Source organism: Grampus griseus (genome assembly GCF_964374135.1).
Source record: "Grampus griseus genome assembly, chromosome: 13".
In the NCBI taxonomy this organism is placed as follows: Eukaryota; Metazoa; Chordata; class Mammalia; order Artiodactyla; family Delphinidae; genus Grampus; species Grampus griseus.
In genome coordinates this window covers 86,870,959-86,896,363 of record NC_139007.1, presented here as the reverse complement: position 1 = coordinate 86,896,363, position 25,405 = coordinate 86,870,959, and the positions used below count along the sequence as shown (strand labels likewise).

Genomic DNA, 25,405 nt, shown 5'->3' with positions numbered 1-25,405 from the left:
AGACCTCAATTCAGAAGACCACGAGCATCTAAAAGCTCTACTGAAGGTTCGTCATAAAAACTGACTTTAGTTAAAAGTCATCAACAAAGCACCATGATAAAAGATGATCTTTTAAAAAGACTCTTGGGGGTAGGGAGATACATAAGTAATATTCGAAGACAGGGGTCCCCAACGGCCGGGCCGCACAGCAGGAGGTGAGCTGCAGGCGAGCGAGGGAAGCTTCATAATCCGCTCCGGATCCCCCCATTGCTCTGATCCACCCCCACCGCTCACATCACCGCCTGGGCCACCCCCCCAGTCCGTGGAAAAACTGTCTGCCACGAAACCAGTCCCTGGTGCCAAAAAGGTTGGGGACCGCTGCTCTAACAGGTATCCAAACTTTGGTTGGCATTTGAATCTTCCAAATGTGGTCTCAACCTCGCACTATTTACCTAGTGAATATTCCTTACTTAACAGAGCACTCTGCCTACACGTCTGTCAGCGTGTCCCTTTCTGCAGACTGCCTGTCTCTACGGGGGGGCCCTTCCCTCTTTCCAGGCTGGATCTCTCCCATCTCTCCTTATTTGAATCTTATCTGTACTTCGTGGGTAGCTCATGACTATAAACTGGCCATAAAAATCTGTAAATGCAACTGCTGTACAGATAAATTACAGTCCCACCGGTAACGACTTTAGAAAAACAAAATCAAAGATGAATATACCACCTGGAGATGAAAGAACTCTACGGAATTCCTTACACTCTCTCTCTCTCCCTCTCTCTCTCTATAAAATCGCCATGGATAGTTTAGTTACTTTCCACCCCAAAGACCGGAATCTTTGAGCAACGCTGAGGTGATCCAAGGCCTCACTCTGGCCAGAGCAGCCCTGGCTGGAACGGCCCCCGTGACTGGGGAGACGGGGAGCTGGTGAGCTGTGTGGGTCCCTACCCACTACCATCTGTATTGGGAACAGGTCAGCTCTTGGAAAAGACATAATCGTTCCTTAACATTACAGAGCGCTCTGCCTCCCACCCCATTTCATCCGAATAAAAACAAAAACGTTATAGACTATGATAAAAAAAATGAATAAAGCAAAATTTATTAATTCCAGAAATATTAAACCACTTATGTCTCATTTCTACACAATAATGCACACACTAGCCCAGTAAGACTGAACTTTAAAAAAATTTACTCGACAAATTCTATTAAGTTCCTCTTTTATTTACATACGCCCAAAATTAAAATTCATTTTATGGTAATTCTACTTTTCTAATTAAGAAATGAAAACGGAGTCCACAAGTTATACCTTTTTGCTGCTACGTATCAAGGCATCACATCTGTCATTAGAAGAATGTAAGGAAGAGCGGCCTAAGCACTGACCAAAGGCCAACAAGAGGAATGTACGCAGAGAGCTTTCCAGACGCTCGCTGGCGAAGGCACGTTAGGCGTGTCTGGCGCGGCAGCCACGAGGTCCAGGGGCTGCTGGGCGCTGGGATGCGGCTCGCCCAGACCAAAATGTGCAGCTCGGCGCGAAGCGCCCCAACTTCGAAGACCGAGCGCGAAGCGCCCCGACTTCGAAGACCGAGCGCGCGAAGCGCCCCGACTTCAAAGACCGAGCGCGAAGCGCCCCGACTTCAAAGACCGAGCGCGAAGCGCCCCGACTTCAAAGACCGAGCGCGAAGCGCCCCGACTTCAAAGACCGAGCGCGAAGCGCCCCGACTTCAAAGACCGAGCGCGAAGCGCCCCGACTTCAAAGACCGAGCGCGAAGCGCCCCACCTTCAAAGACCGAGCGCGAAGCGCCCCACCTTCAAAGACCGAGCGCGAAGCGCCCCACCTTCAAAGACCGAGCGCGAAGCGCCCCACCTTCAAAGACCGAGCGCGAAGCGCCCCACCTTCAAAGACCGAGCGCGAAGCGCCCCACCTTCAAAGACCGAGCGCGAAGCGCCCCACCTTCAAAGACCGAGCGCGAAGCGCCCCACCTTCAAAGACCGAGCGCGAAGCGCCCCACCTTCAAAAGACCGAGCGCGAAGCGCCCCAACTTCAAAGACCGAGCGCGAAGCGCCCCACCTTCAAAGACCGAGCGCGAAGCGCCCCACCTTCAAAGACCGAGCGCGAAGCGCCCCACCTTCAAAGACCGAGCGCGAAGCGCCCCACCTTCAAAGACCGAGCGCGAAGCGCCCCAACTTCAAAGACCGAGCGCGAAGCGCCCCACCTTCAAAGACCGAGCGCGAAGCGCCCCACCTTCAAAGACCGAGCGCGAAGCGCCCCACCTTCAAAGACCGAGCGCGAAGCGCCCCACCTTCAAAGACCGAGCGCGAAGCGCCCCACCTTCAAAGACCGAGCGCGAAGCGCCCCAACTTCAAAGACCGAGCGCGAAGCGCCCCACCTTCAAAGACCGAGCGCGAAGCGCCCCACCTTCAAAAGACCGAGCGCGAAGCGCCCCAACTTCAAAGACCGAGCGCGAAGCGCCCCACCTTCAAAGACCGAGCGCGAAGCGCCCCACCTTCAAAGACCGAGCGCGAAGCGCCCCACCTTCAAAGACCGAGCGCGAAGCGCCCCACCTTCAAAGACCGAGCGCGAAGCGCCCCAACTTCAAAGACCGAGCGCGAAGCGCCCCACCTTCAAAGACCGAGCGCGAAGCGCCCCACCTTCAAAGACCGAGCGCGAAGCGCCCCACCTTCAAAGACCGAGCGCGAAGCGCCCCACCTTCAAAGACCGAGCGCGAAGCGCCCCACCTTCAAAGACCGAGCGCGAAGCGCCCCAACTTCAAAGACCGAGCGCGAAGCGCCCCACCTTCAAAGACCGAGCGCGAAGCGCCCCACCTTCAAAAGACCGAGCGCGAAGCGCCCCAACTTCAAAGACCGAGCGCGAAGCGCCCCACCTTCAAAGACCGAGCGCGAAGCGCCCCACCTTCAAAGACCGAGCGCGAAGCGCCCCACCTTCAAAGACCGAGCGCGAAGCGCCCCACCTTCAAAGACCGAGCGCGAAGCGCCCCAACTTCAAAGACCGAGCGCGAAGCGCCCCACCTTCAAAGACCGAGCGCGAAGCGCCCCACCTTCAAAGACCGAGCGCGAAGCGCCCCACCTTCAAAGACCGAGCGCGAAGCGCCCCACCTTCAAAGACCGAGCGCGAAGCGCCCCACCTTCAAAGACCGAGCGCGAAGCGCCCCAACTTCAAAGACCGAGCGCGAAGCGCCCCACCTTCAAAGACCGAGCGCGAAGCGCCCCACCTTCAAAGACCGAGCGCGAAGCGCCCCAACTTCAAAGACCGAGCGCGAAGCGCCCCAACTTCAAAGACCGAGCGCAAAGCGCCCCACCTTCAAAGACCGAGCGCGAAGCGCCCCAACTTCAAAGACTGAGCGCAAAGGAAGAATCTAAACTGTCTCACTAACGACCGACACGGCTACACGTTGAAATCATAACTGCATAAAAGAAGACACACTATTAAAGTTAATTCCAGATTCTTTTATTTTTTTACATGTAGCTAATAGAAGATTCTGAATTACCTACACGGCCCACGTATTCTATTTCTACTGGACATCACTGCTCTAAAACTATAAGCTTTTCATGGCATATCTATGTTATTAGTAACCAAAGATACTAGCAATAATCTATAATTATGCAGATAACTGTGTAAAAACAAGGTCTAACTGCAACACAATATATACGCTAACATTACACACCCTGATTTCCAACGATGAGAAGAGAACCACAGTATAATAAGTAAATATATAAATAGTAAAGTATTTTAAGAATTACTTGCCTAAAGTTGTCTAAACCGGCATTTGAAAAGATATTATTGTATTTTTGGTCCGTGTTATTTGTAAAATTAAAATGAACAGGATAAGCATAACCATTTGGAACTACCCATTCCTCACCTGACAAATCAAATTCCTTTTTAAAAACTGTCTTCTGGAAAGCAGTGATGTGTTCCAAAGGCATCAGGAATTACGAATTTCACTAGACACAACTTTGGAATTAAATATTAAAAGTCCATTTAAAAAAACCACAACCACACTTTCCCTTCCAGAGGCACTGATGAGGGGAACACGCAGTACAGCGCTCGAGCTGCTGTTTGGCATTTGTGGCCTTTAACGTAATTTTGGGAGGTTAGAGAATGGGGACCACACACACTAGCCAGGGGCACAAAAGAAGGCAGAGGGCTAGATCCTCAGTCCTGAAAAAAGCAGTTAAAGTGAAATAACACAGGTCACTCCTGTGTGGTCTCAGTATTTAACCTTAAAGTGCATCCTGGAGGTGCTCTCCTTTCCCTTAAAAGGGAGAGAAGGAGGCTTGAGGAGAAGGAGTCTGCGAGGAGGAGGAGAGAAGGAAAGGGCAGAGGTTGAAGGGGGTGAAGCAACCACACCTGGAATTTACCTGCAGAATAGGTACACGAGAGAATGGCGGTCAGCTGACAAAAATGATGCCCAAACAGAACGACAGACAGCAGAAGCCGCACTGCGCTTTCCCCAGAACTGAAAGAAACACGCACCTGTCAGTCAGCTGCCTGATGTATCCGATGAGAACCGGCTACAAGTTTAGAAAAGGCTGCTCCCAAATACCTTGTTTGCTCTAAGTCTTCTAAGGCACCTTGGGAAAGACTGAAGCACAGGTGCTCTCACCTCCCGCTCAGAGAGACTCAGTCAGAAGGAACCCCGCTTCAAACATTCCAGCTGCAATGTCTGAGGTGAGTGTGGGAGTGTGATATGAGTTACAGCATAAAAACATCATTAAAACACAATCCCCGCCCCCACCGAAAAAAAAAAAAAAAAGGCAGCAGCAGGAGGAAGACAGACTGGCCAGCCACAGCAGCATGGGTTCAGCCTATTGTTCCCGGCGTGGAAACAGCCTGCACCCTGGCGAATGGCTTTCAAACAATCAGTGGGCTGGGCTGACCTGAGAGCCAGGAGTATTTAAAACTCATCAGGCAGATTCAGTACAACGCTCTGCCCACCCGCCCCTTCCTCAGTGTTCGGAGCCGCTTTAGTTCTAGTCAGACAAGAGTTCTGATTCATAAACTACTAAAATTCAGACTAGAGTTTTTAAAACATTGTCAGGCTCTCTCTTTTTGGTAGGCGTTACCTTAGTTCTGAAACAATCAGTTTTCAAACTCATACCCGAGACACTCTCCACCCTAGCAGCCTGGACGGCACTTGCGTGGTAAGTGCCCTTTCTGCCAGAGACGCACGCTCCAGGGTCAGCTCTGCCCATCTTCTACCGTTTGCATAAAGCACAAACAAACAACACTGTGTCATCTATGTTTTCACTCTCCATAAAGTAAAGGAAGCAAACCACACTGATTCTGAACTGGGCCCTCCAGATGGGCTGCAGGAGGCCTTGGAGCCCAGAAGCGTGGGCGCACGACCCAGGGTGCGAGGAGCGTTCCCCAGGGCGCGAGGAGGGTTCTCCAGGGCGAAGGGGCAGCTTCCCCAGGAGCCTCAGAGCGTCTGTGGCTCAAGAGTGAGACAAGGAAGGTGACCCACGGCTCAGGCAGGTGCCCCGGGGCTGTCTGGGCCTCGCCAGACTGGGCTGCTCCACAGCCAATCCCTCCACCCGGGGACCCTGCAAATACCGTCGTTCTCTACGGGTACCAACCACCACGTGAAAAGAGGGCTCTGCTTTACAGGGTTAACGTGACTCTTCCGATTACATTATTTTAATACTGTAATTGAATTCAGTTATTTCAGTGGACCCAAGAAGTTTGCACGTAGGCCACTACTGTAAATGTATAGGTAAAACATTGTTCTTTTATATAATTTACTATTAGGACAGAAATATAAAACATTGTTTCCAAATTCATAAGCCAACAGCCATGCAGGGCACTCGGTCGTTTCGCACAACTTAACGGAAAGTTATTCCTGGCATGTCCACGGGAGTAATTGCAGTCACCTGGTACTTTGGAATTGATCTTAAAAGGGAACTGAGAATTTCCCAACTCATTTCTTTGACTAGGTCTTTCCCACCTGGTCCCAATAAGGTCACCAAGGAACATAGGGTGAAGGTCTCAAATTCCTTAAAGGCCTAAACTGTAGCTCACACTCGCTTTGTAAGTGGTGAAAAGGCAGTGTGATCAATAAACGCTGCTTTTAGACTCTCCTTTTTAAGGCACAGGAATTTTATTTTGTGTTTTAAGCTAAGATTTAAAACCTTAAAAACCGTATATAGTCAAAGCACAAACTAAGATTCAATTAACCATTCATTTTTAAACAAAATAGTAAAATATCCTAAGTACCTTTCAAATTGTCACTTTTATGCTCACTTTTAGAAAAACCAGGTTTTGGAGAAAGCCTGCAGTAAAAAGCACCTAAAGCGGCCCAGAAGAAGTTGCACTGTGGAGATTCCTGCATGTCCTGGGCAAATTCTACAGCAGCAGCTTCCACTGTTTCAAGCAACTTTCACTATACTACAACCGGCAGGAGTAGATTAATGGTTTTTCTTGTATAAAAAGTACACAGAAGCCTTAGAGCTTCACGAACCTCAGGAATCCATAGTGCTCAGCTACAGAGCAGTAAACATCTGGGTGTGTAATCACGAGCTCCCTTACACGGCTGCTGCACGGGCGAGTGAACCCCGGACAGGTTGAAGCACGTTACCGTGGAGGGAAAGCAGACTCTAAAGAGAACATCCGCGTCCACCACGGCCCCGAAGAGACTCACCACAGACTCTGCTCTTCCGACAACAGAGAGCCACATTTTGGTCTCTCGGGCGCACCAGCTTCTCCAGCTGAAACACAACTGTCTACTTCCCCCGGTGGCAACAGTGGCACACAGCTGGCCTCTCAAGGCTCGCCACCACGAAGCTGAGCTGGACGCCACAACCCGGACGGCATTGAGCAACTCCAGCCAGACTGATGCAACACTCGGACTCTTACGTAACCGGGCAAGCTCAGAGTTTCATTTACTTTGTACTTTATTAAACTTTAAAAAGAGCTAGAAAAATAAAAAGGAGGGAACGGTTGCTATTTAAAAAATCCAAATTAAACAGGAAGCACCATGCCGGCCCTCAGCTGAGTGAGAAGTAGCGCCCCAAACGTCCCCAAAGCAGGGTTTCACAGAGTGGACAGAGCACGACGGTTCCAAGGCATCTGGATCCCATAAAACAGCCGCAGCCTGGAAGGGGCGTCGGCGGGCTGACATCAGAACCCTGCCCAGGCTCACGGCCACGAGGCCACATGCTAATTAGGAAGAAGTAAAGAAGAACGGAGCCGAACACAAAGGCCGCAGGAGCTCACGGAAAAGACCAAAACACACAGACGCAAGCAAGGGTGACGGGGGTAAAATTCAACACAGCGGCCGCGGGCTCTTCTGTGTCTAACAGGAACAAAATGACAGGTGACGGCACTGTGTGATCCTCAGGGACCAGCTGGAAACGCCCCACAGGCTCCTCTCCCCGAGACTCGAGGTGCGGGCACACTGAGCGTGTGGCGGGAAGCGCTCTGCTCCGGGCGCCCACCACGGAGGACGCAGAGCTCTGCGAGCACCCCGGCTGCCCGCGCTCGCCGCACGGCCTTGGACTCTCCCGAGGCCACCTGCGCTGTCATGAGGGCCGGCACAGCCCTAGCCGGGCATCAGGCACAGAGCGCCGTTTCAGCAACGTGGGCCCATCACAGGACTTGTTCACTCCTGCTCAACATTCCTTTGTGAGCACCAGACAGACTACAGCTCTGCTGGAGAAAAAGCCATGGAGTCCACAGGTGAACTGCTGGAGTCGTGTCTCATTGTAAGAACAGACATTGACACACTTTTTCATGCCTGAAAACGGCACGCCATCTGGTTACTAGAGCTTGCTCTTACCCCCTTAGAGCACCCTATGCCTCTGACCCTCCCTCCGAGTTCCACACTCGGGTATCCGGCGATGCATGCGATAACGTGCTCGCTTGCCCAGCTCAACAGGCATCCACCCAGCTCTCAAATCTAACACGCTCAAAACTGAGCTCTCGATTCTCTCCCTGCCAAAACGTGCTCCTTTTCAGGAGCTCCACCTTCAGTAAACACGCCCACACGCCCAGCTGCTGAAGACAGACCCGGGATACACTGATATTTCTCTCTTCCACTCACTACACACACCCCGTTCAACAGCCAAGATGAAAGCTGCCATTCAACGAATACACATCAGCGCCCAAGATGCACCGGAAGCTGGCAGCCCTGCAGCGGCGGACGCGCCGGGGCCCGGCAGGCGCACCGGAAGCTGGCAGCCCTGCAGCGGCGGACACGCTGGGGCCCGGCTGCCTGCAGGGGTGTCTGTCCCAGCGACGCCACACTGGTCCACAAGTAAACGTGCTGCCGCGGCTGCCCGGCCTCCGTCTCCGCCGCCACCTCCTTCCCCCGCTGAGCGGACACTCCTCCCACTTGCAAAACCAGGCGTAGCTCCCTCACTAGCCCCTGGCTGCACTTCTGAGCCCCCCGGACCACGCTCTCCAAGGCAGGAGGAATAAACTCTCAGGACTGCACTCTGACGCCACCACGTCTTACGTGAGCCCTTCAGTGGCTACTTCCTCTAAAGCCTGAACTGCAGCAAGCCCTCGGGCTTCTTGGAATCAGCGTCCTGGGGACCCGGCCACACGCCTCACTGACCACTGCCCTGCCCGCTTTCCCGCTGTGACCACACGCCCGCGGAGCGGAGAGTCTGCCCGCCTGGGCCCCACGGGGGCCTGCAGACCCTGCTGCCCGGCGTCCGGCCTCGCCTGCTCTCGGGCCGCCTCCAAGGGCTCCCCTTGCCTCCGCGCGCTGGCCCCGGGGCCGCAAAGCCTGTGCCCGCCCCTCCGCCACGTTTCACGGCTCACCCTCCGAGGTCCAGCGCACGAGGCATCTCCTCGGGGGCCTTCGCTGACCCCGACTCCGCGCTGGCAGGGAGAGGGCTTCCTGCGGCTGCTCTTCACCGACCCTGGCCACGCACCTGGCGCAGCGGAGCCCTGGGGCTAGCGCCCTTCGCTCCTGCCTCTCGCCGGCAACCGCAGGCACGGGGACAAGGCTGGACGGCGACTCCCAGCCTGGCTCCTTGTCCTAGCTGCCCACGGACACCTGGCAGCCGGGCGAGGCCAGAGGCCGGCCAGGGGGGGTTTGGGGGGCGCTCATGCGGTGCCTCACTGTTCGCTACACTCAGGACTCGGGCCAGAGGGAAGGGCCCAGAGACACTTAAGTAGATCCTACTTAAACCTACAGAAGACAGGTAGCTTTGTACTGAAAGAGATCAGGAGAATTTCAAATCTCAAGTAAGACACGTATCTGAAATAAGATTTTTATATACATATATACATGTAAAAATCAGAAAATGCGGACGTTACATTTTTCCTGTATACTGGAGTATGGTGGGGTAATTTTTATCCTAATAACTTTTTTCCCGCCCTGAAAATGGGCATTTGACTCGCTGAGCAAAGAGGAGAACAGTCTGTGGCCTGTAACTTCCCGCTCACATCCCCCAGCGTTCTGAGCTGTGGGCCCACCTGATCACGACAGGCGGGAAACATGGCCCACGAGCGGGACCGCATTGGAAGGGGTGAGCGTGAGTCCTGGCCTGCAAGGCTCTGGCCTGGCTCCTTGGCCTCCTTGGGTGAGCCCAGGTGATGCTGTGCCCCAGACCACACCTGCCTTCCACGTGCTAATGCAGAGGCTCAGCTCCTCTGGCTGCTTCAGTCCCAGCGCTGTGCTGCCTCCTGCACACCAAGGCCCTCTGGCTGCTTTAGTCCCGGCGCTGTACTGCCTCCTGCACACCAAGGCCCTCTGGCTGCTTTAGTCCCGGCGCTGTACTGCCTCCTGCACACCAAGGCCCTACAATCTCGGTTGCACCATGTCCCTTCTTCCTTCCAAACCCTTTCGTTTCTCTGAGAAACAGAACACCCCACCTGTCAACGGAGAGTCTTCAAAATGAGCGAAGGCCCTCTTTCCCCTCCGCTCTCCCCAGACAGGGCCGTGCCGTGCGGTGCTCCCTTGCTGCAGTGCCCGTGTGGCGCGTGCACGCGGCTCGCGGCCTCTAGGACCCCTGCTGCCAGGAGCTGCAGCCAGCGGGGGGCCAGGGACCCGGGGGCCCGCTGCACACGGACACGGGAGCAGGGTGTCGGGTCCCTCCCGCCCTGGCTCCCCGGGAGCACCACCTGCCCAGCTTGGGGAGCTCGCACCCTGGCCCGTCCGCGGAGTAGTCACCCCGGGAACGCAGCGAGCCCGGGGCTCCATTCCCATGCCTTCGCCCCCTCCCAGACGCAGAACTGGACGCGCAGCTCGGCCCCGACAGCTGCTGGTCCAAGGCCTCAAGAATGAAGGCTGGCAGCCCGGCCACCACCTGTGCCGTCCTACCTTTGCTGCGACAATGCTGAGGCCCATCCCGTTCTGCTTTTTGAGGGTCACCGTGATTACTTCCGGTTCTTTCCTCAGAGGCTGAGCCTAAGAGATGGAAACAGAACTTTACCACAGGCCTGAAACGCAAGGACCGCCACTCGGTCACTCGTTTTCTCTCCGGTAGTGGGGAGAGGAAACCAACGGAGAGTGGAAAAGGAAACAGTAAAAATCAACGAACACAGATACTCCTCCTGGAGTGACCTGGAAAAGTAAATACCAATAGTCTTGACTCCAGAGCCTTAAAGATGAATCATCACAGATGCTATTTAAATGTTATCTAAAGAACTTAATTTATAAAATAAAACTAACCTTGCATTACTATCACATGAGAAAAACCTGATCATAAAATTAAATTTTTACTTTATTATCTTTCAGCGCCGATTACTAGGTGTTTTTTAAAAAAGAAATTTACACTTACTTTACACTGTCTATGGGGAGGACTGCAAAAACAGTGACGACAAAGATGATCTCACATCTCTGTCTCTTAAGAAAATTCAACAGCAAAAATACAGCAGCCACAGGCTTCAGACAGTGGGACCCAAAGTTCTGCATGATTCTGTGAAGCCCGTGGCTGGGGAATAAGTTACCGACCAATGAGACAGGCCAGTTTTTGAACAGATCCACCAACACATGAGCAAGTAAAATTAGCCACTGAAGTTCCATGTCCTGTACATGTCCTACCGCACGTGAAAGAGCCAACAAAAGTGAAGAAGAAACTCCCAGGGCCCACGTTGACAGAATTTAATTAGTTAAACACGTAAGTATGCAGGCACGTGGCCAAGAAGTGGTGACTGTACACACGGCTTGTTAATTCAGAACCAAAGTCTGGATGATAATATTTTAAGGGAAATAAATAAGATTAGGTGACAAAGCTTTTTAAAATATCAAGACCTGAAATCTTCTCAGGGATCCATGAATAAACTAGAAAGTTGAAAAGAATCAGTGATTCCATCTAAGGCACTTGTTTTTCTATGACGTCTGGGAATTAGAAATTGCTGCTGCTGTTACTTGCTATGAGCTAAACAACAGCTAGTAAAGAGTATTAGCGGCACATTCACTGTATCGGTACTTAAATGTGATCTACTTGGTGTAACAGCAATCACCAACTAATTCAATTTTTGGAGATGCTCAAATCTAAAGTTTGCTACTAAGCAAAAATAATTACTTTGAATTTAATATACAAAACACATCACACTGTTCACCTTACATTAAGTGTTGTCACCTTACATACTCTGGGTTTCTTAGAAATCAGGTAAGTACTAGGCACAATGTTTCGAGTAAGGAATAAGTTAGGACACCACAAGGAAGTTTCTAAAGCTTCAGTAGACTTGTGGCTGTTTTGCATAGACGAGAATCCCTGAATCTTGGCCTGGGCACACTGGTGTCAGGGCCAGGGGACTGACTGCCACGTCCGTCGCACGTAGCACACGGACCCCACCCACAGTCACCTGCCCAACGTGTGGTCACTCTGCTTGGCTCCCCTGAACCCTTACGTGGCTTAAGAGGCAATTACATTTAAGGTAACGTTTAAGGTAAATGGAATGGAACAAAAAAGTTCTAAAGGACAAATTTCATTTGTTTGTGTTTTTCCTGGAATGACTTGCTAGTGTACGTGGCATATGACAACTCTGGTCTGGCACCACTTTCTAAGACAAGGAAAAGCACCCTTTCTCGTTTAAAACTCTCTGTGGGAAGCAAGGCAGAATTCTCCCTAAAATCTATGAGGCTAGTGAATGCCGGGATGACCGCTCTTTCAGAAAGATACAAAATATTAGTAAATGATTTGGCACACATTTAAGACAAGGCAGAACTGACTAGAAAAAAGAAAATACTTTTACCAAAGAAAACTTTTCTAATAAAACCCATTGAGACTACTATATTAATATATTTTTTAAATAGGTATTATGGTTGATGTTAACTGTGGGTATAAGTATGCTTTATTTTTAAAAGTACCATTTGTTTATAGACAAAACTATACAGACATGGCCTGAAAATAAAGAAAATATTTTCAAATCGTAAGGCACCCGCTTCTTTTCCTTGTCCATCTGTCATTGTCACGATACTTGCCAGTTCCGTGTTCTCCCGCGTAAGGTGACTCTCATAATCTGCACCTTCAAAATATATCGTCCACGTGCCTGGCGAGCGTGGGTGAGGAATTAACCTGCAAAATCCTGCGGAGAAAACAGGCAAACTGTTAAGAATGCAAAGCACACGTCGGACCCATAATGTTCAACAAGGGAAGCAACCGAAAGCAGCAACTGCATGACGCCTAATGACATTTATCTTCCTGAATTACTTTTACTCTCTCTGAAAACAGCATCATCAGACATTTAAAAGTGCGTATTTGCTTTGGTCCAATGGAATTTCAGCACCAAGCAGAGAAGTGAAATTGGTCTCCCCTCTTCTTTATTCCAAAGACTTTTTCTCTAACATCGATGAAAAATTACAGAAGTGCATGGAAATTGCTTCCTTGCAGACTGGCCTGCTCTGCTCAACTAAGAGCTCCTCAGTCACGCTGAGAATCTCTAACACAGGGAAGGAAAGAGGGGCCAGAGAACGGCACCAGCACAGACGTCTGCGCACAGGCTCACGCACTGGGGCAAACGATTGATTCCACTCGTGTAGCAATTCTGGGGTAGGACTGGCCTCCTTCTCATCACTCTTTGCCCACATTTTCTGACAAGTCACACTCACTTAAATTTCTTCCAAACGAAAATTTAGAATCACTTTATACTGTTTTAAAGAATATCTCTGATATGTTCATCAGGGACAAATGACATCTTTACAAAACTAAGCCTACGTCGTTCCTCATTTGTCAGATCTTACAGAGCTTCTCAGAGATTTCGTGACGAAGTCAGATCACACAGGCCCTGCACAATTCTTTTCTCCAAAGTGGTCTTATTAGCAGCAGCTCACAATTACGAAGAGCACACTGCTTGCCAGACACGCCCTGGTCCCCACGACCTGGGTGCTGGGGGGGTGGGGGTGGGGGGGCTGTTATCTTTGGACAGTTATGAGGTTGTTTGTGGTAGAGGGAAAAGAAGACATCACAAATATACTCAATTAAAATATGGGCAAAAATTATTTTCACTTAGTTTTAGTCCTTTTTTAAAAAAAAAATCAGTTTCAATCCAGTTTCATTGAATTATTACTACAATTTACTTCTCTTTCCCATGCTTTAGGGAATCATAATTCTCACGGTTTTGAAACGTCAACAGTTGTAATTTTCTAATTTTTTAAACATCAGGTTTGCACGTCTGGACCATATGCACACAGACGGTTCACTTTCTCAGCACCAGGAACGCACCTCAGGTCAGGTATGAGTCCGTGCTGGTTTTATAGCTTCTCTCATAGAATCGTATCACACGAAAAAGCCAAAGGAACGTAAATTGAGAGCACACAGCAGTTCTTTCCTTGGCTTACAAAAAAATTGAGCATGAAGAATTAAAACCGCTGACGTCATAGAAGAAAACACCCAGTTCTCTGTAAGTCTTATTTAAAAGTGGCTTTGTACTTGGCTACATTATCATCTAAGATGTATGAAAACAGCGTGGGGCCGCCTAGACCGTGAGGAAATACCACGTACGCTCCACAACGAATCATTCGGGAAAGCCTAAGGGGAAATCACGGAAAAAATGGCATCGTGCAGTCAGGATGGCGCTGCCCCCGGGCTGGCCGAGACCCTCTCCGCAGCACCTACTGTGGAGCCGGCAGCTGGGTACCCAGCACGCCTAGCACGTCCCACGGGGGCTGGTGAGTCAGCCTCCGCAGGCTTATTCACAAGGCCCCGAAGAGCAGCTCTGCCGGCACGTGGCCCCGAAGGCCCTCTGCCCGGCACTGAGCAGGCGGAGAGCGGGGACGACCGCCAGCCTGTCCTGCTGGAAGCACAGACGGCTCACACACTGGCACCAAGTATCACCGAAGACGGGGAGAACCACGGGGGGGGGAAGGTGGCAGCAGTGTGAGGGAGAGGCTGAGTCCACAGACAAAGGGATGCTGGCTGGAATTTCAGAAAAACAGGGCCACTGCCGGGAGTCAGACAGCGGGGAGAGGAGTGGACGCGGGGAGCGACCCCATGGAGGCACAGCACACGGTCCAGTACTGGGAGCACGGCTCGTGTGCTTGCAGATAGGGGGCCAGGACTGGCAGGAGATGGTGCCACGCCCAAAGGCAGGTGACGGGGACGTTCAGAGCAGGAGAGCAGGAACCAGCCCGGCGGCGAAGGTGCAGGGCTGCTGCGTTGAGTGTCAGGGAGCCCACGGGAGCAGGGAGGACACCCCAAAGCAGCCCCACGGCCCCAGAGCAGCTGCCCTGGCCACCACCTCCCTACCAGGCCCAGGCTCAGGCCACTGCGGCTCAGGGACTCCCGCTGCCCGACTGAAGCTCTCTCAGACGTGCCTGCAGCCCGCACCCCTCCCTTCCGCCCCGCTTGTCCCAGAGTCAGGGCTGAACTGAGGGCTCTGCCAGCCCACCGCTGCCCCCGCCCCTTCATCCTGCACACACACCGATGCTTTAAGAACCACATCCCACCCTGCCTGTGCTTCTCCCAGGACAGCACCAAGAGCTCAGTCAGCGCTCCGGGGAGGGTTACAGACACGTCTGCCAGCTGCTGTACAAACACATTTCGTTACAAGCAGCAGCCTTTATAAAATGAATTTTTTAAAACGATCAAAACCTTTGAAGATGTAAAGACCTATTGTGGTGACTGAAACATTCACTGAAGTTAAAAGTCACACTAAGTTTATATATTTATATATCTACAGACCTTAATTTAAGCAAAAAAAAAAAAAATAGAAAAGTTAACTCCTAAATTTTGCTTCCCTTCTGCTACTCATCTGAGCTCCACATTACACAAAAGCAGCAGACGAGAAGTGAAATCCGGTCTAATTTAAAAGCTCGTGGCTCAGGTGTAACTGTGGTAGGCAGACCTCATTTTATCGCACTTTGCAAAGACTGTTTCCCACAGATGGGAAGGTCTGTGGCAGCCCTGCACCAGGCAAGGCTGTCGACGCCACTTTCCCCACAGCATCTGCTCACTTCAGGTCTGCGTGTCACATGCTGGGAATTCTTGCACTCTTTCAAGCTTTTCCATTATTATCGTGTGTGTCACGGTGGCCTGTGATCGATCTGTGACGACTCAGACTTGCTGAGGCTTGGACGGTGACCAGCATTTCTCAGCGATAAGGTACTTTTTTATCGAAGGCCCGTCCATTGCTTTTCAGACATACTACTTCTGCACGCCTAACAGACGGATTACAGCACGGTGTGAACATAACCTCCGCACACGTGCTGGGAACCAGAGCTCCACGCGCCTTGCTTTCCTGCGGCGTCCTCTTCATCGCCGTGGCCTGGAACCAGACCCACGGCGCCTCCGAGGTCGGCCTGTGTCTTCCTCGGAACACATCAACAAGAGGGTGGACAGAGGGCACAGAGTAAAAGCGGGAAGCGAGCTGCGCTGTGCCGGTGCATCGGCACACACGCGCGTGCGAGCTTGGCATCGTGACGTGCACGGGCTCGCCCCGTGCCACAGTGCCAGGGGCTCCACACTCAGCCACCTGCTCAATCCTCAAGACAGCCCCGTGGGGTGGCACCGTCGACACGCCCACTGCACGGGGGAGGTCAAAGGCGACAGTGGAGTCAGAGCTCCGGCCGTCTGGTTCTAACGCTGGTGCTGTTCTTGCCTGCTCTGCTCTGGGGGCACCAACACTTACGGTTCGCGCTAACGGGGCAGATGGAGCTCCCAGGCTCTCACAGAACCCAGGAGGGAGGGGCAGCCAAGGTCCCTCCTGCTGTAACCTGACACCAGGCAAGCTCGCGGGTAGCCGGGGCAACACCCAGGACCCCATGGTCTGCACGCCTCTGACCCCACGTCCCCACGGGACGCTCCCTTCCAAGCCGCTGGACCCCCAGCTTTTCCAGCACACAGGGCGCACACAACGCGGGTGGGTTGACACACGAGTGCAAGGCTCGCCTGCATGCGGGCCAGCTCGGATGCCAGGTGTGGGCACCGCCACCCACCTCTCTGGCACAAAGGGTCCAGAAACTCCTGTAAGCCATTTGGGATGTTTCTGACAACGTCGCAGGAGTAGCCGTCCTCGGGCAGAAGGAACGGCAGCTGCAGGTCGGGGTCCTCCTCCAGCTGCACCTCCCGCCCGTCACTGCGTGCCAGCTCGTCGGCTGTGTTCTCCGCCACAGCCACCACATGCTCCATCAGGTCCTGGTTGGAAAACAGACACAGAGCTAAGGACACGCTCGGTGACGGGCGCAGCTGACCAGCAGCTGTCAGAAAAACGTTTAAGCACGCATAGCGTGGCTACATACACACGTGCAGGGAGAGTGAAGTCTATCAACAATTCAAATCAGTCTGTAAAGCAATAAAACACTAGTACAGCACACACTCTTAATATGTCAGCTTCCATATTAATTATTAATTTCCAAAGACCTGTAGTTTTAAACAGAAATTCTTCGACCACAAGAAAACGGTCTTTTTCCCTTCTCAAAAATAGTTTTTTCCTTGCACAATTTTTTAACATCCATTTGCTAATAACCTTATTTTTATACTTAACGACATCGGAAAAATCTCACACAATGTTAAATGTAAAAAAAATCAGGACAAAAATATCTATTCCCGGCTTACGCAGGTTATTGCCTTATTATGGGTTTATGGGTGATTCTTGTTTAAAAACTTTCCGGTAGTGAGATAACGTACACACAGGACAGTTCACAAATCCTAACTGTACAGCTCCGCCCCCACCAACCAGCCCGCTCGGGGGACCGAACCACACCCACTGCGAAGCTGCCCTCACTGCCCTGCCCTCCGTCCCCAAAGTCTCGGCCACCCAGGCTTCTAAGCCGCGTCCTCCTGTGTCCCCGAGTCCGTGCAAAGGGAAGCCCAGGGTGTAGAGCTGGTGCGTGACTTCCTGCGTTGCTGTGCAGCCGCGTCAGGCTCCTCTACCGGACTGCGACACGGTCTATTTGGGGACAGGTAGTAGTTTCCAGGTTTGGGCGATTCTGTACCTGTCTTCTGTAGGCATAAACCCCACACTGGAGATCAAGCCATCCATCCAATTAGGTTACTTCTCTGCCGAATTCTCAGGGCACATGCAGCATTCCTCTCTATAGAGAGCCAGCTGCAGCACGTACTGTTTTCTGTGCTTCTCACCCTCTGTCCCTTCTAGGAGGCATCCCAAAATAGCAGACTCTGTTCTGGACAAGAACCTGGGTTTTACCAGGCAGACACCTCTGCACAGGTTGGGGAGCCCCTGCAGCTATTGCTGCGTGAACACAAGGATGGCACTCGGGGTCTCGGGTCACAGCGCCGCGCCCGAGAACTCAGATGTCAGGGCAACTTCCTCACTCCCCGCCCCGGCTTTCCAACCATTTTCCAACAACCTCAATCCCCGAATTAAATCCCTTTCTACTTAACATGCTTATGTAGTTTCCACTTCTTGCACCGACCTCTAACTCATACAGACATCAATAGCAAAAGTGACCTCGTGAGACGACCAAGTGAATGATCTTACTTACTAAAGAAATAAGGGAACTGATTACATAAATTTTCCTTTTTCTCCACATTTCCCTGTGCAGACACGGCCCGCATGGAGTGGCAGTGTGGTGCTGTCACTTACTGTAGGGACAAAAGGCTCATCGGGTGCACAGTGGTAGTTCTGAAGTAAGGCTTGAAGCTGCAGCGAATTTAACTTGAAGCAGGTACTGTTTATATTTGGGATGTCATCGGGTGCGTACTTATCCATCGTGAGCAAAGTGGTTGCCTAATTTGGAATGAGCAACATGAAAGATCATGATTTAAAAGTATTTCATAAATATTCCCCTTTACATAACATTTGTAAAACTGCAATAACTTGCTAATTTGATTTTGAAATGCAGGGTGTTTTTAAGAAAATACAGTTCCATTAACATTACCTATATGTGTTAAACTGAACTCAAAGCATCGTAAAGGTTTTTAGATGAATTGTTTTATTAAAATATATATTTATAATGAGACTCAATAATTTATGTTCAGAGAGCATTTAAAACTTCTTAGAGGGCTTCCCTGGTGGTGCAGTGGTTAAGAATCCGCCTGCTGATGCAGGGGACGCGGGTTCGTGCCCCGGTGTGGGAAGATCCCACATCTTCCCACAGAGCGGCTGGGCCCGTGAGGCATGGCCGCTGAGCCTGTGCGTCCGGAGCCTGTGCTCCGCAACGGGAGAGGCCACAACAGTGAGAGGCCCACATACCGCAAAAACAAACAAAAACAAAAACAACAAAAACTTCTTAGAAACTTCAACATTTATATAACCACTAAGATCACCAATTACTAAGGTCTGAGTAAACTACCACTGTAATGACTTCTTTTTTAAAAGATTTATTTATTATTTATTTGTTTAATTTATTTATTTTTTGCTGCATCAGGCCTTAGTTGCAGCACGCGGGATCTTCCATTGTGATGGGCAGGCTTCTCTAGTTGTGGTGCACGGGCTCCAGGGCGCGTGGGCTCTGTAGTTTGTGGCACGCAGGCTCTCTAGCTGAGGAGCACAAGCTTAGCAGTTGCGGCGCGCAGGCTTAGTTGCCCCGCGGCATGTGAGACCCCAGTTCCCGGACCAGGGATCAAACCCACGTCCCCTGCACTGTAAGGTGGATTCTTTCCCACTGGACCACCAGGGAAGTCCCTGTAATGACTTTTTAAATAACTCGCTGATTCAATGAAAGTAAGAGGGCAGAAACCTCTTTCGAAACTAAATCTTTTTAAGAGACTGAGAAAAAAATACAAAATTATACACTGTAATAATACACTGTAATAATACACTGTAATAATAATAATAATACTAAAAAAATGTCCTAGGGTATGAGGCTCTAGATACTCATTTCCTTAACTGCAAAACACCAGTTTCTAGTCTTAATACCTAGGAAGTTCCTAGAACTGGTTAAGCCATTAGGACATGGCTCTGCTGTACTCCTTTGTTCCTTTCCTCTTCTCCTGCTCTGTTCCTGGTGACCTGATGATTTTCTGCAGTGGTGTGCTTAGATCCCTTTCTCTTTATCTGTGTATCTGCTATAGGTCTTTGCTCTGCGGTCACCTGGCTTTGTATTCCTAAAGAGGCAGTCACCATCCATTTTCAAACTGGACTTTATCTTTCAGTAAGGAGCTTCATGAAATATACCTTACTATTCTCAATTTAAAAAACCCTTTAAGGTATTTATTCTACTGAGTACCACCTATTACGGGCTGTACTGTGTCCTCCAAAATTCATATGGGGAAGTCCTAACCCTGTTTACCTCAGAACGTCACTTTATTTGGAGACATGATCCTAACAGAAGGAATCAAGTTAAATCAGGTCAGTAGGTCTGGCGTCTTCATAAAAGGCGGACGTTTGGACACAGGTGTGCGTCCAGGAAGACAAAGGCAGAGGCGGGGACGGGTGGTGTGTCCACAAGCCCGGGGACACCAAAGACTGCCAACAGCCAGCAGAGCCTACGGAGGCCTGGAGCAGAGTCTCCCTCGCAGGAACCAACGTGCCCTGGCCTTGATCTCAGACTTCTGGCCTCCAGACACAATACATTTCTGCTGTTTAAGCCACCACATTTGTGCACTTTGTTCAAGCAACCCAGGCAAACTAATAAACCTACGTGTACATGTGAAAAACCCCAGAAGGAGGGTGCTGAGCTCTGCGGAGTCCACGTTCCCCCCCGTGGTAGAACCAGAGACGTGTACGACAGCGCCACTGAGCGGGGCAGCGGGGCTGGGACCACCCACCTGCACAATCCTGCTGAGGTGGCAGTCAGCCGCCAGCTCCAGGCCCTGCTTCTCCGCCCAGGCCTCCACGTGCCCGAGCTGCTGGCGGATGATGGCGCCCCAGTAGTGGGAGCACAGCCCCGACTCGGGGTCGGTCACCAGCCTGTTGAACAGCCACATGTTGATGAAGTGGAAGAGCTGGGAGAAGAGCTGGATGGTCAGCGCGGCGTTGACCCGGCAGCGGCGCAGCAGCGACATGGCCCCCGTGAGCGTGTGCAGCACGTCGTCTGTGCAGAGAGACGGCACTGCGTCACCGAGAGCGCTCCGGAATTAGCGGTAAACGCGCGTGACGTCTGTTCAACCTCTTTAGAAAAGCAATCTCACCCCAACAGGGAGCAGTGACGTGGTCTCGAACCACCAATACGTAGCGGTATGAACTGTATCTACTTAAGTTCACCCAGACAGACCTCTGGGAAAGTCTGATGTCGCACCAGCAGGATGCGACAAGGTAACTCTTCTTAAACAAGACACGTGGTGATCACAATTTATTAGTTAAGAATGCCAGATCCAACAGGATGTCTCATTACTTTCATAATACCTCCCTCTCACATACAGCAAATATTAAAATGAAGCTAAACAAACAGGAGAAGGAGGGAAGGAGGGGACGAAGGAGAAAAAGAGAAGCCTAACCTATTTTGGGTCTCTGCAGACTGTTCTCTTCGGGGTCGTCCAGAAAGGCTGGCATGTAATTATTCAGTTCTGACTGAAGACAGTGAACCAGGTATCTGAAAATACGTAAACAATTTTAATAATCTCAGAATGACGCCCTGCTATCATCAGACACAATATCACAAGAGAAACAATTCGTACTGTTTAGAAATATCTTTCATGTAAAAAATATATGTAAGAGTTCTACTCTCAGGATTCTTGAAACACAGCTAAGTGAATTAAATTTATTAAATCAACACATTTTGCATATAGTTAATTATGCTTCTTGATATCCATCTTCAATTAGGGTAAATAAAACCCCTTAAAATTAGTTTTGAAAATTTAACCAGAAAACATGATTTAAATCTTTACAGAACAGTATCATCTCCAAACACACGTTCTTACTTAAAGGCCATCTGAACCAAGTGTGCTAGAACATCCTGGGCATCCAGCGTGATTCGACTCAGATCTCGGTCCTGCTTTATGAAGTTGAGCAGCTCAGATGCATTCGCCATCCAGAAAGCAAGCGCTCCTGCGATATTCTTCTGTTTCTGTAGACAGAACACGTTTCCATAGCAACCACAGGACAAACAACAACAATAAAAATAAAAAGGAATGCTCTTGAAAAGCTGCTGAAGATAGACCAGTACCTTCCCATTTTCACCAAGGTATTTACCACAGATACCAGATACGTGCAGAGGAATTTGGGTACATACATCGCAATGGAAAGTAAAAACCCACTGCAACTTCTTAGGATTCATGTATAGACACACGGATCTAATGAGCTACAATTTATGGAATCAGTGGGGGGAAGGAGGTATCGAATAATACAACACCAAATTGGAGATTGTGCATTATCTGGTAATCTGTGAAGTATACACACGTGTATCCATGGTTACCCAACAGCCACCCTGATACTCAAAGTCACTGGCTTGGACACCAAGCAACTCGGTATCAAGTACTGATCTATCGTGTCATCTCCCGACCACATGTGCAGGCCAGGCAACCTCAGATGAGATCCAAAGAATAGGAACCAAGGATAAACAATAAAGAGAAGAAACAGAACTTTTGTCATTTCATATCCACACTGAAGTGCATTAAGCAAAAGTTATGAAATGCTGATAAAGGCTGCACAGTCCAAAAAGGGTTTTAGTACTGCATGTTCCAGCTGCCAAATGAGTGTTATGAGCCTCGGTCCGGTTGTTGTTGTACTTTGACATGGAAGCAGCATGAGAAACTCAGCTAAGCCAACACAGCCAGGAGGATCGGCTCCCAGCAGTATGTCCTACCTGATCAACCTGGTCTACTTCCTGGAGAAAAACAGACGCGGGGAAACCAAGCAGAACGAGAGAAAGAAACTTGTAAACAATCATGATAGTTAAAAAAAGAAAAAAATCAAAACACTAACATGAAGGTACGACATGAGGGTACGACACTTAGTTACGCTATTCCCACGTTACACACTCATTTACAGTCTGAGGCAGCTTTGGAAGCCTAGGGCATAAACGATTAGTTTCATGTTCTTAAAACTGGCACAGTAACGAAGGGAATTCCTAGAGTTTATCTATAAAGAAGATGTTACAATAAACAAATGAATACACTGATCTCTTTAAAAGATTTACAAAGAAAAGGACTTCTTAACATCTCGTAACAGCGTTGCGTGTTTGAGACGACTTAAACGTACATAACTTGAGCGTCTATTCTCCTGGACCAGTTAATAAGAATGAAAAACAAGAAAGACCAGCAAAAACAGTAAGAGCTGAGAACTTAAAAATGTATTAAAGATGCATTATTTCTATACTAGAAAGGAGTAACTTGTTTTTTGAAAGTAGGTTTTTACAAAAAATGAAAGAATTTTAATTATTCCATAATTACTCTCTAAAAATTGAAGACTTTTAGATCTTCAACCTTAATATTGAAAATTTTTAGATCTCCAGTCACATACTGAACCTAAACCTGAAGTCTGAAAGGCTTGTCCTGATAACGGTGATTTCACTGCCTAGTAAGGAAAGGCCATCAAAAGTAGTTTGCTGATGGGAGTCTGGTAATTTGAAATCCGAACGCGATGGAAGACAGACAATGGCTCTGAATGACAACTGGAAAGGAAATCCACATCTGTCTATAAAATAATAAGAGAGTAACAAAATGGTACCCAAACAGAACGACTTTCCTTTTTATCTGTTTCCTCACTTGGGTGGAAGACTCACAACCCCCTCAAATTCACAGGCTAACCACTCAAACATGAAAGAAACCCTTCTTGCAAATGTCTGGCCTTTTAAAACAGTTCTGAGGGAATTAAAAGACTAGTCTGCCTCAAACTAGTCTTTTCTAGTTTGAAAAGTATCCTGACAGGAGAAAAACAATCAAACCATCTAGCCATGCTATGTAACATTATATACCTAGAGTTTCACAGCTGAGTAATAAATAGCGTTGACAAGTGATTTAGGAACACTTTTTAAAAAAATCTGTAAATTTACTTTTAAGGACTTTAAACCTCCAAGTTATCTAAAAGTCTGGAAAACGATTATGCCAATTTTATCAACTACAGACAAGACAGTACTAAAGGAAACAAACCATTCTGCCACGAAAATATCCTAATTTCCCGAAAACTTTAAAACTGGTTTATGAAAGAATTTGAATCTGATTTTCATCGTAAGTGAGAAATGTCACGATGTCCATTATACCTACACAAGTTTGCTATCAAAAAACCCAGATGCTAACTACCAACATCCTAGTAGGCTCATTATAAAAGAACAAGTCCTTTTTCATAACCATTAAAAAATTCTAAGGAGGTGTCAGGAACTGATGGGGCGGGTAATGGAGAGAAACTGCTCGATGGGTGAGGGGTCTGTCTGGAGTGATGGGAAAGCTATGGAACCAAGTTCAGGAGGCTGCACAACACTGTGAATGTACTGATGCTACCCAACTACTCACTTTAAAAGGGTTCATTTTATGTTACGTGAATTTCACCTCAGTAATTTATTATTATTTTTTAAATTCTCAATGCCTTCTCACAACTAGTGTAATTTCAAGGGTCTTTTTCATGATCATTATGTTACCATGTACAGTCTCTCTTCCCTTATTTTAAATTTTGGAGGGAAGAAACAGAAAAGAAGTTTACATTTCTTTTCAACTTTTAAAGCTACACAATTTCTAATCCTACTTATGTAACTTTCGTTTTAGAAAAGATTAAGACGAAGTCAAACATGTAAGCAAATCTGAAATGTTAAAAAAACTAACTTAACTGATTTAAAAATTATAAACACGGTCATTGAACTGGCTTTGCAGGCTGGCGCTTACCTGAATGACCCCTTCCATCATGCTCACCATCTTGTTGACAATGGCAATCACTTTGTGCGTCCGTTCTGCGGGACTGACATCGGGTCTGTACTGGCTGGACAATACATACCGACACGCCATATATAACACGTATGTAGGTGACAACTTAAAATGGACTGTAGAGCTATTAGTGTAATTTATAATGGCAGATAAAAATGAATCTTCAGCTGTGAAAAGATTTCAAAAAAGAAGAAGAAGAAAAAAAAAAAAAGAACAAAAAAACCCCATGAAAATCAGATGGAGAAAAATGGAACAAGAAGTAATTCACTACCAATGCAATCTGAAATTACTCACAACTTTCCCTGAATTCAATGCTTGCAGGCAGTATTAGGTCAGGCCCAGGAGCGTCCTGAGTTCTGAAAGAGGAAAATGGCCATTTCTTAAAATCCGGTCACATTAGCTAATAACATCACCGACAGCCAGTGCAGATTTCTGCAACTGTTTCTCAAATGTCTATATATAAAATTTTTTCAAATAACACACAGCCCGATGACTGGTTTTCACGTGGAACCTATTCAAGCGTTCAAATGAGTGAACTGGGAGTGACCACGTCCCAGCTCCTCACAGAGGTCAGGTCCTTGAAGTATCTGCTTCCCTCAGGAGAACAGATCTGACCCTGTTTCTTTATTATTGATGAAGACGTCGCGTGGAGCAGAGAGATCAGGCTGCCAGGCACCTGCTACCGCGATGGCTCAAGTGACAATGAAGAGACACTGCTGGGAGACACAGAGAAAATCTAAACCACACTGAGCTTGAAACTGAGCTCTCACACAGGAAAAGGAAAAGTGTCCTAAGAGCTAGACATCGCCTTTCTCTCCCAATAGAGGTTAGACACGTGACCCCTGCCATTCCAGGTCCCCTCGACCACTCAGTGTTAGCATTTGTCCCCGCGCACGGTGACCACGCCGTAGGATGACTAACACGGCTGACTACAGATCTGCAGGTACAGACGGGCGAACTAAAGTGATTCCTTTCCAACAACAAATGTTCTGGTCCCTCCATCCTCATCTCCACGCACCAAAAGATGAATAAGGAGAAATATAATGTGGGTTCATTCAAACTATCATAAACATGAAAAGTAAAAACAAAAAAACCTTCTTTTCACCAAATTACATGCTTCAAAGTTTATTATCCAGTCTATGATTTATTAATTTGGATTTAACTCAATAATTTAGGTATAAAAATGCTCTTAGAAACAGAAGTAATTCAAAAGCTCAATTATTTTAATGTCTTTCTTATGCTGCCGTATTTGTAAACATCTGAAATTGTAGCTAAGCAGTTATTTTCAATTTAATACCCATAACGTGAACCTGGATA

The 25,405-nt window shown here is 48.9% G+C and overlaps 1 protein-coding gene across 4 annotated transcripts in view; it reads right to left on the bottom strand.

Annotated features, from left to right (window-relative positions):
* The window catches only part of AFDN (afadin, adherens junction formation factor), a 140,746-nt gene that overhangs the window by 28,318 nt on the left and 87,023 nt on the right, over positions 1-25,405 (bottom strand). For all 4 annotated transcript variants that reach the window (XM_082668965.1, XM_082668967.1, XM_082668966.1 and 1 more), the window contains exons 13-22: positions 24,383-24,444; positions 24,050-24,255; positions 22,039-22,059; positions 21,155-21,300; positions 20,732-20,826; positions 20,063-20,328; positions 17,937-18,080; positions 16,327-16,525; positions 12,376-12,479; positions 10,267-10,353 (exon numbers count right to left, since the gene is read on the bottom strand). In XM_082668965.1, coding sequence (XP_082525091.1) covers positions 10,267-10,353; positions 12,376-12,479; positions 16,327-16,525; positions 17,937-18,080; positions 20,063-20,328; positions 20,732-20,826; positions 21,155-21,300; positions 22,039-22,059; positions 24,050-24,255; positions 24,383-24,444 — 1,330 coding nt within the window. The remainder of the gene's footprint in view (positions 1-10,266; positions 10,354-12,375; positions 12,480-16,326; positions 16,526-17,936; positions 18,081-20,062; positions 20,329-20,731; positions 20,827-21,154; positions 21,301-22,038; positions 22,060-24,049; positions 24,256-24,382; positions 24,445-25,405) is intronic.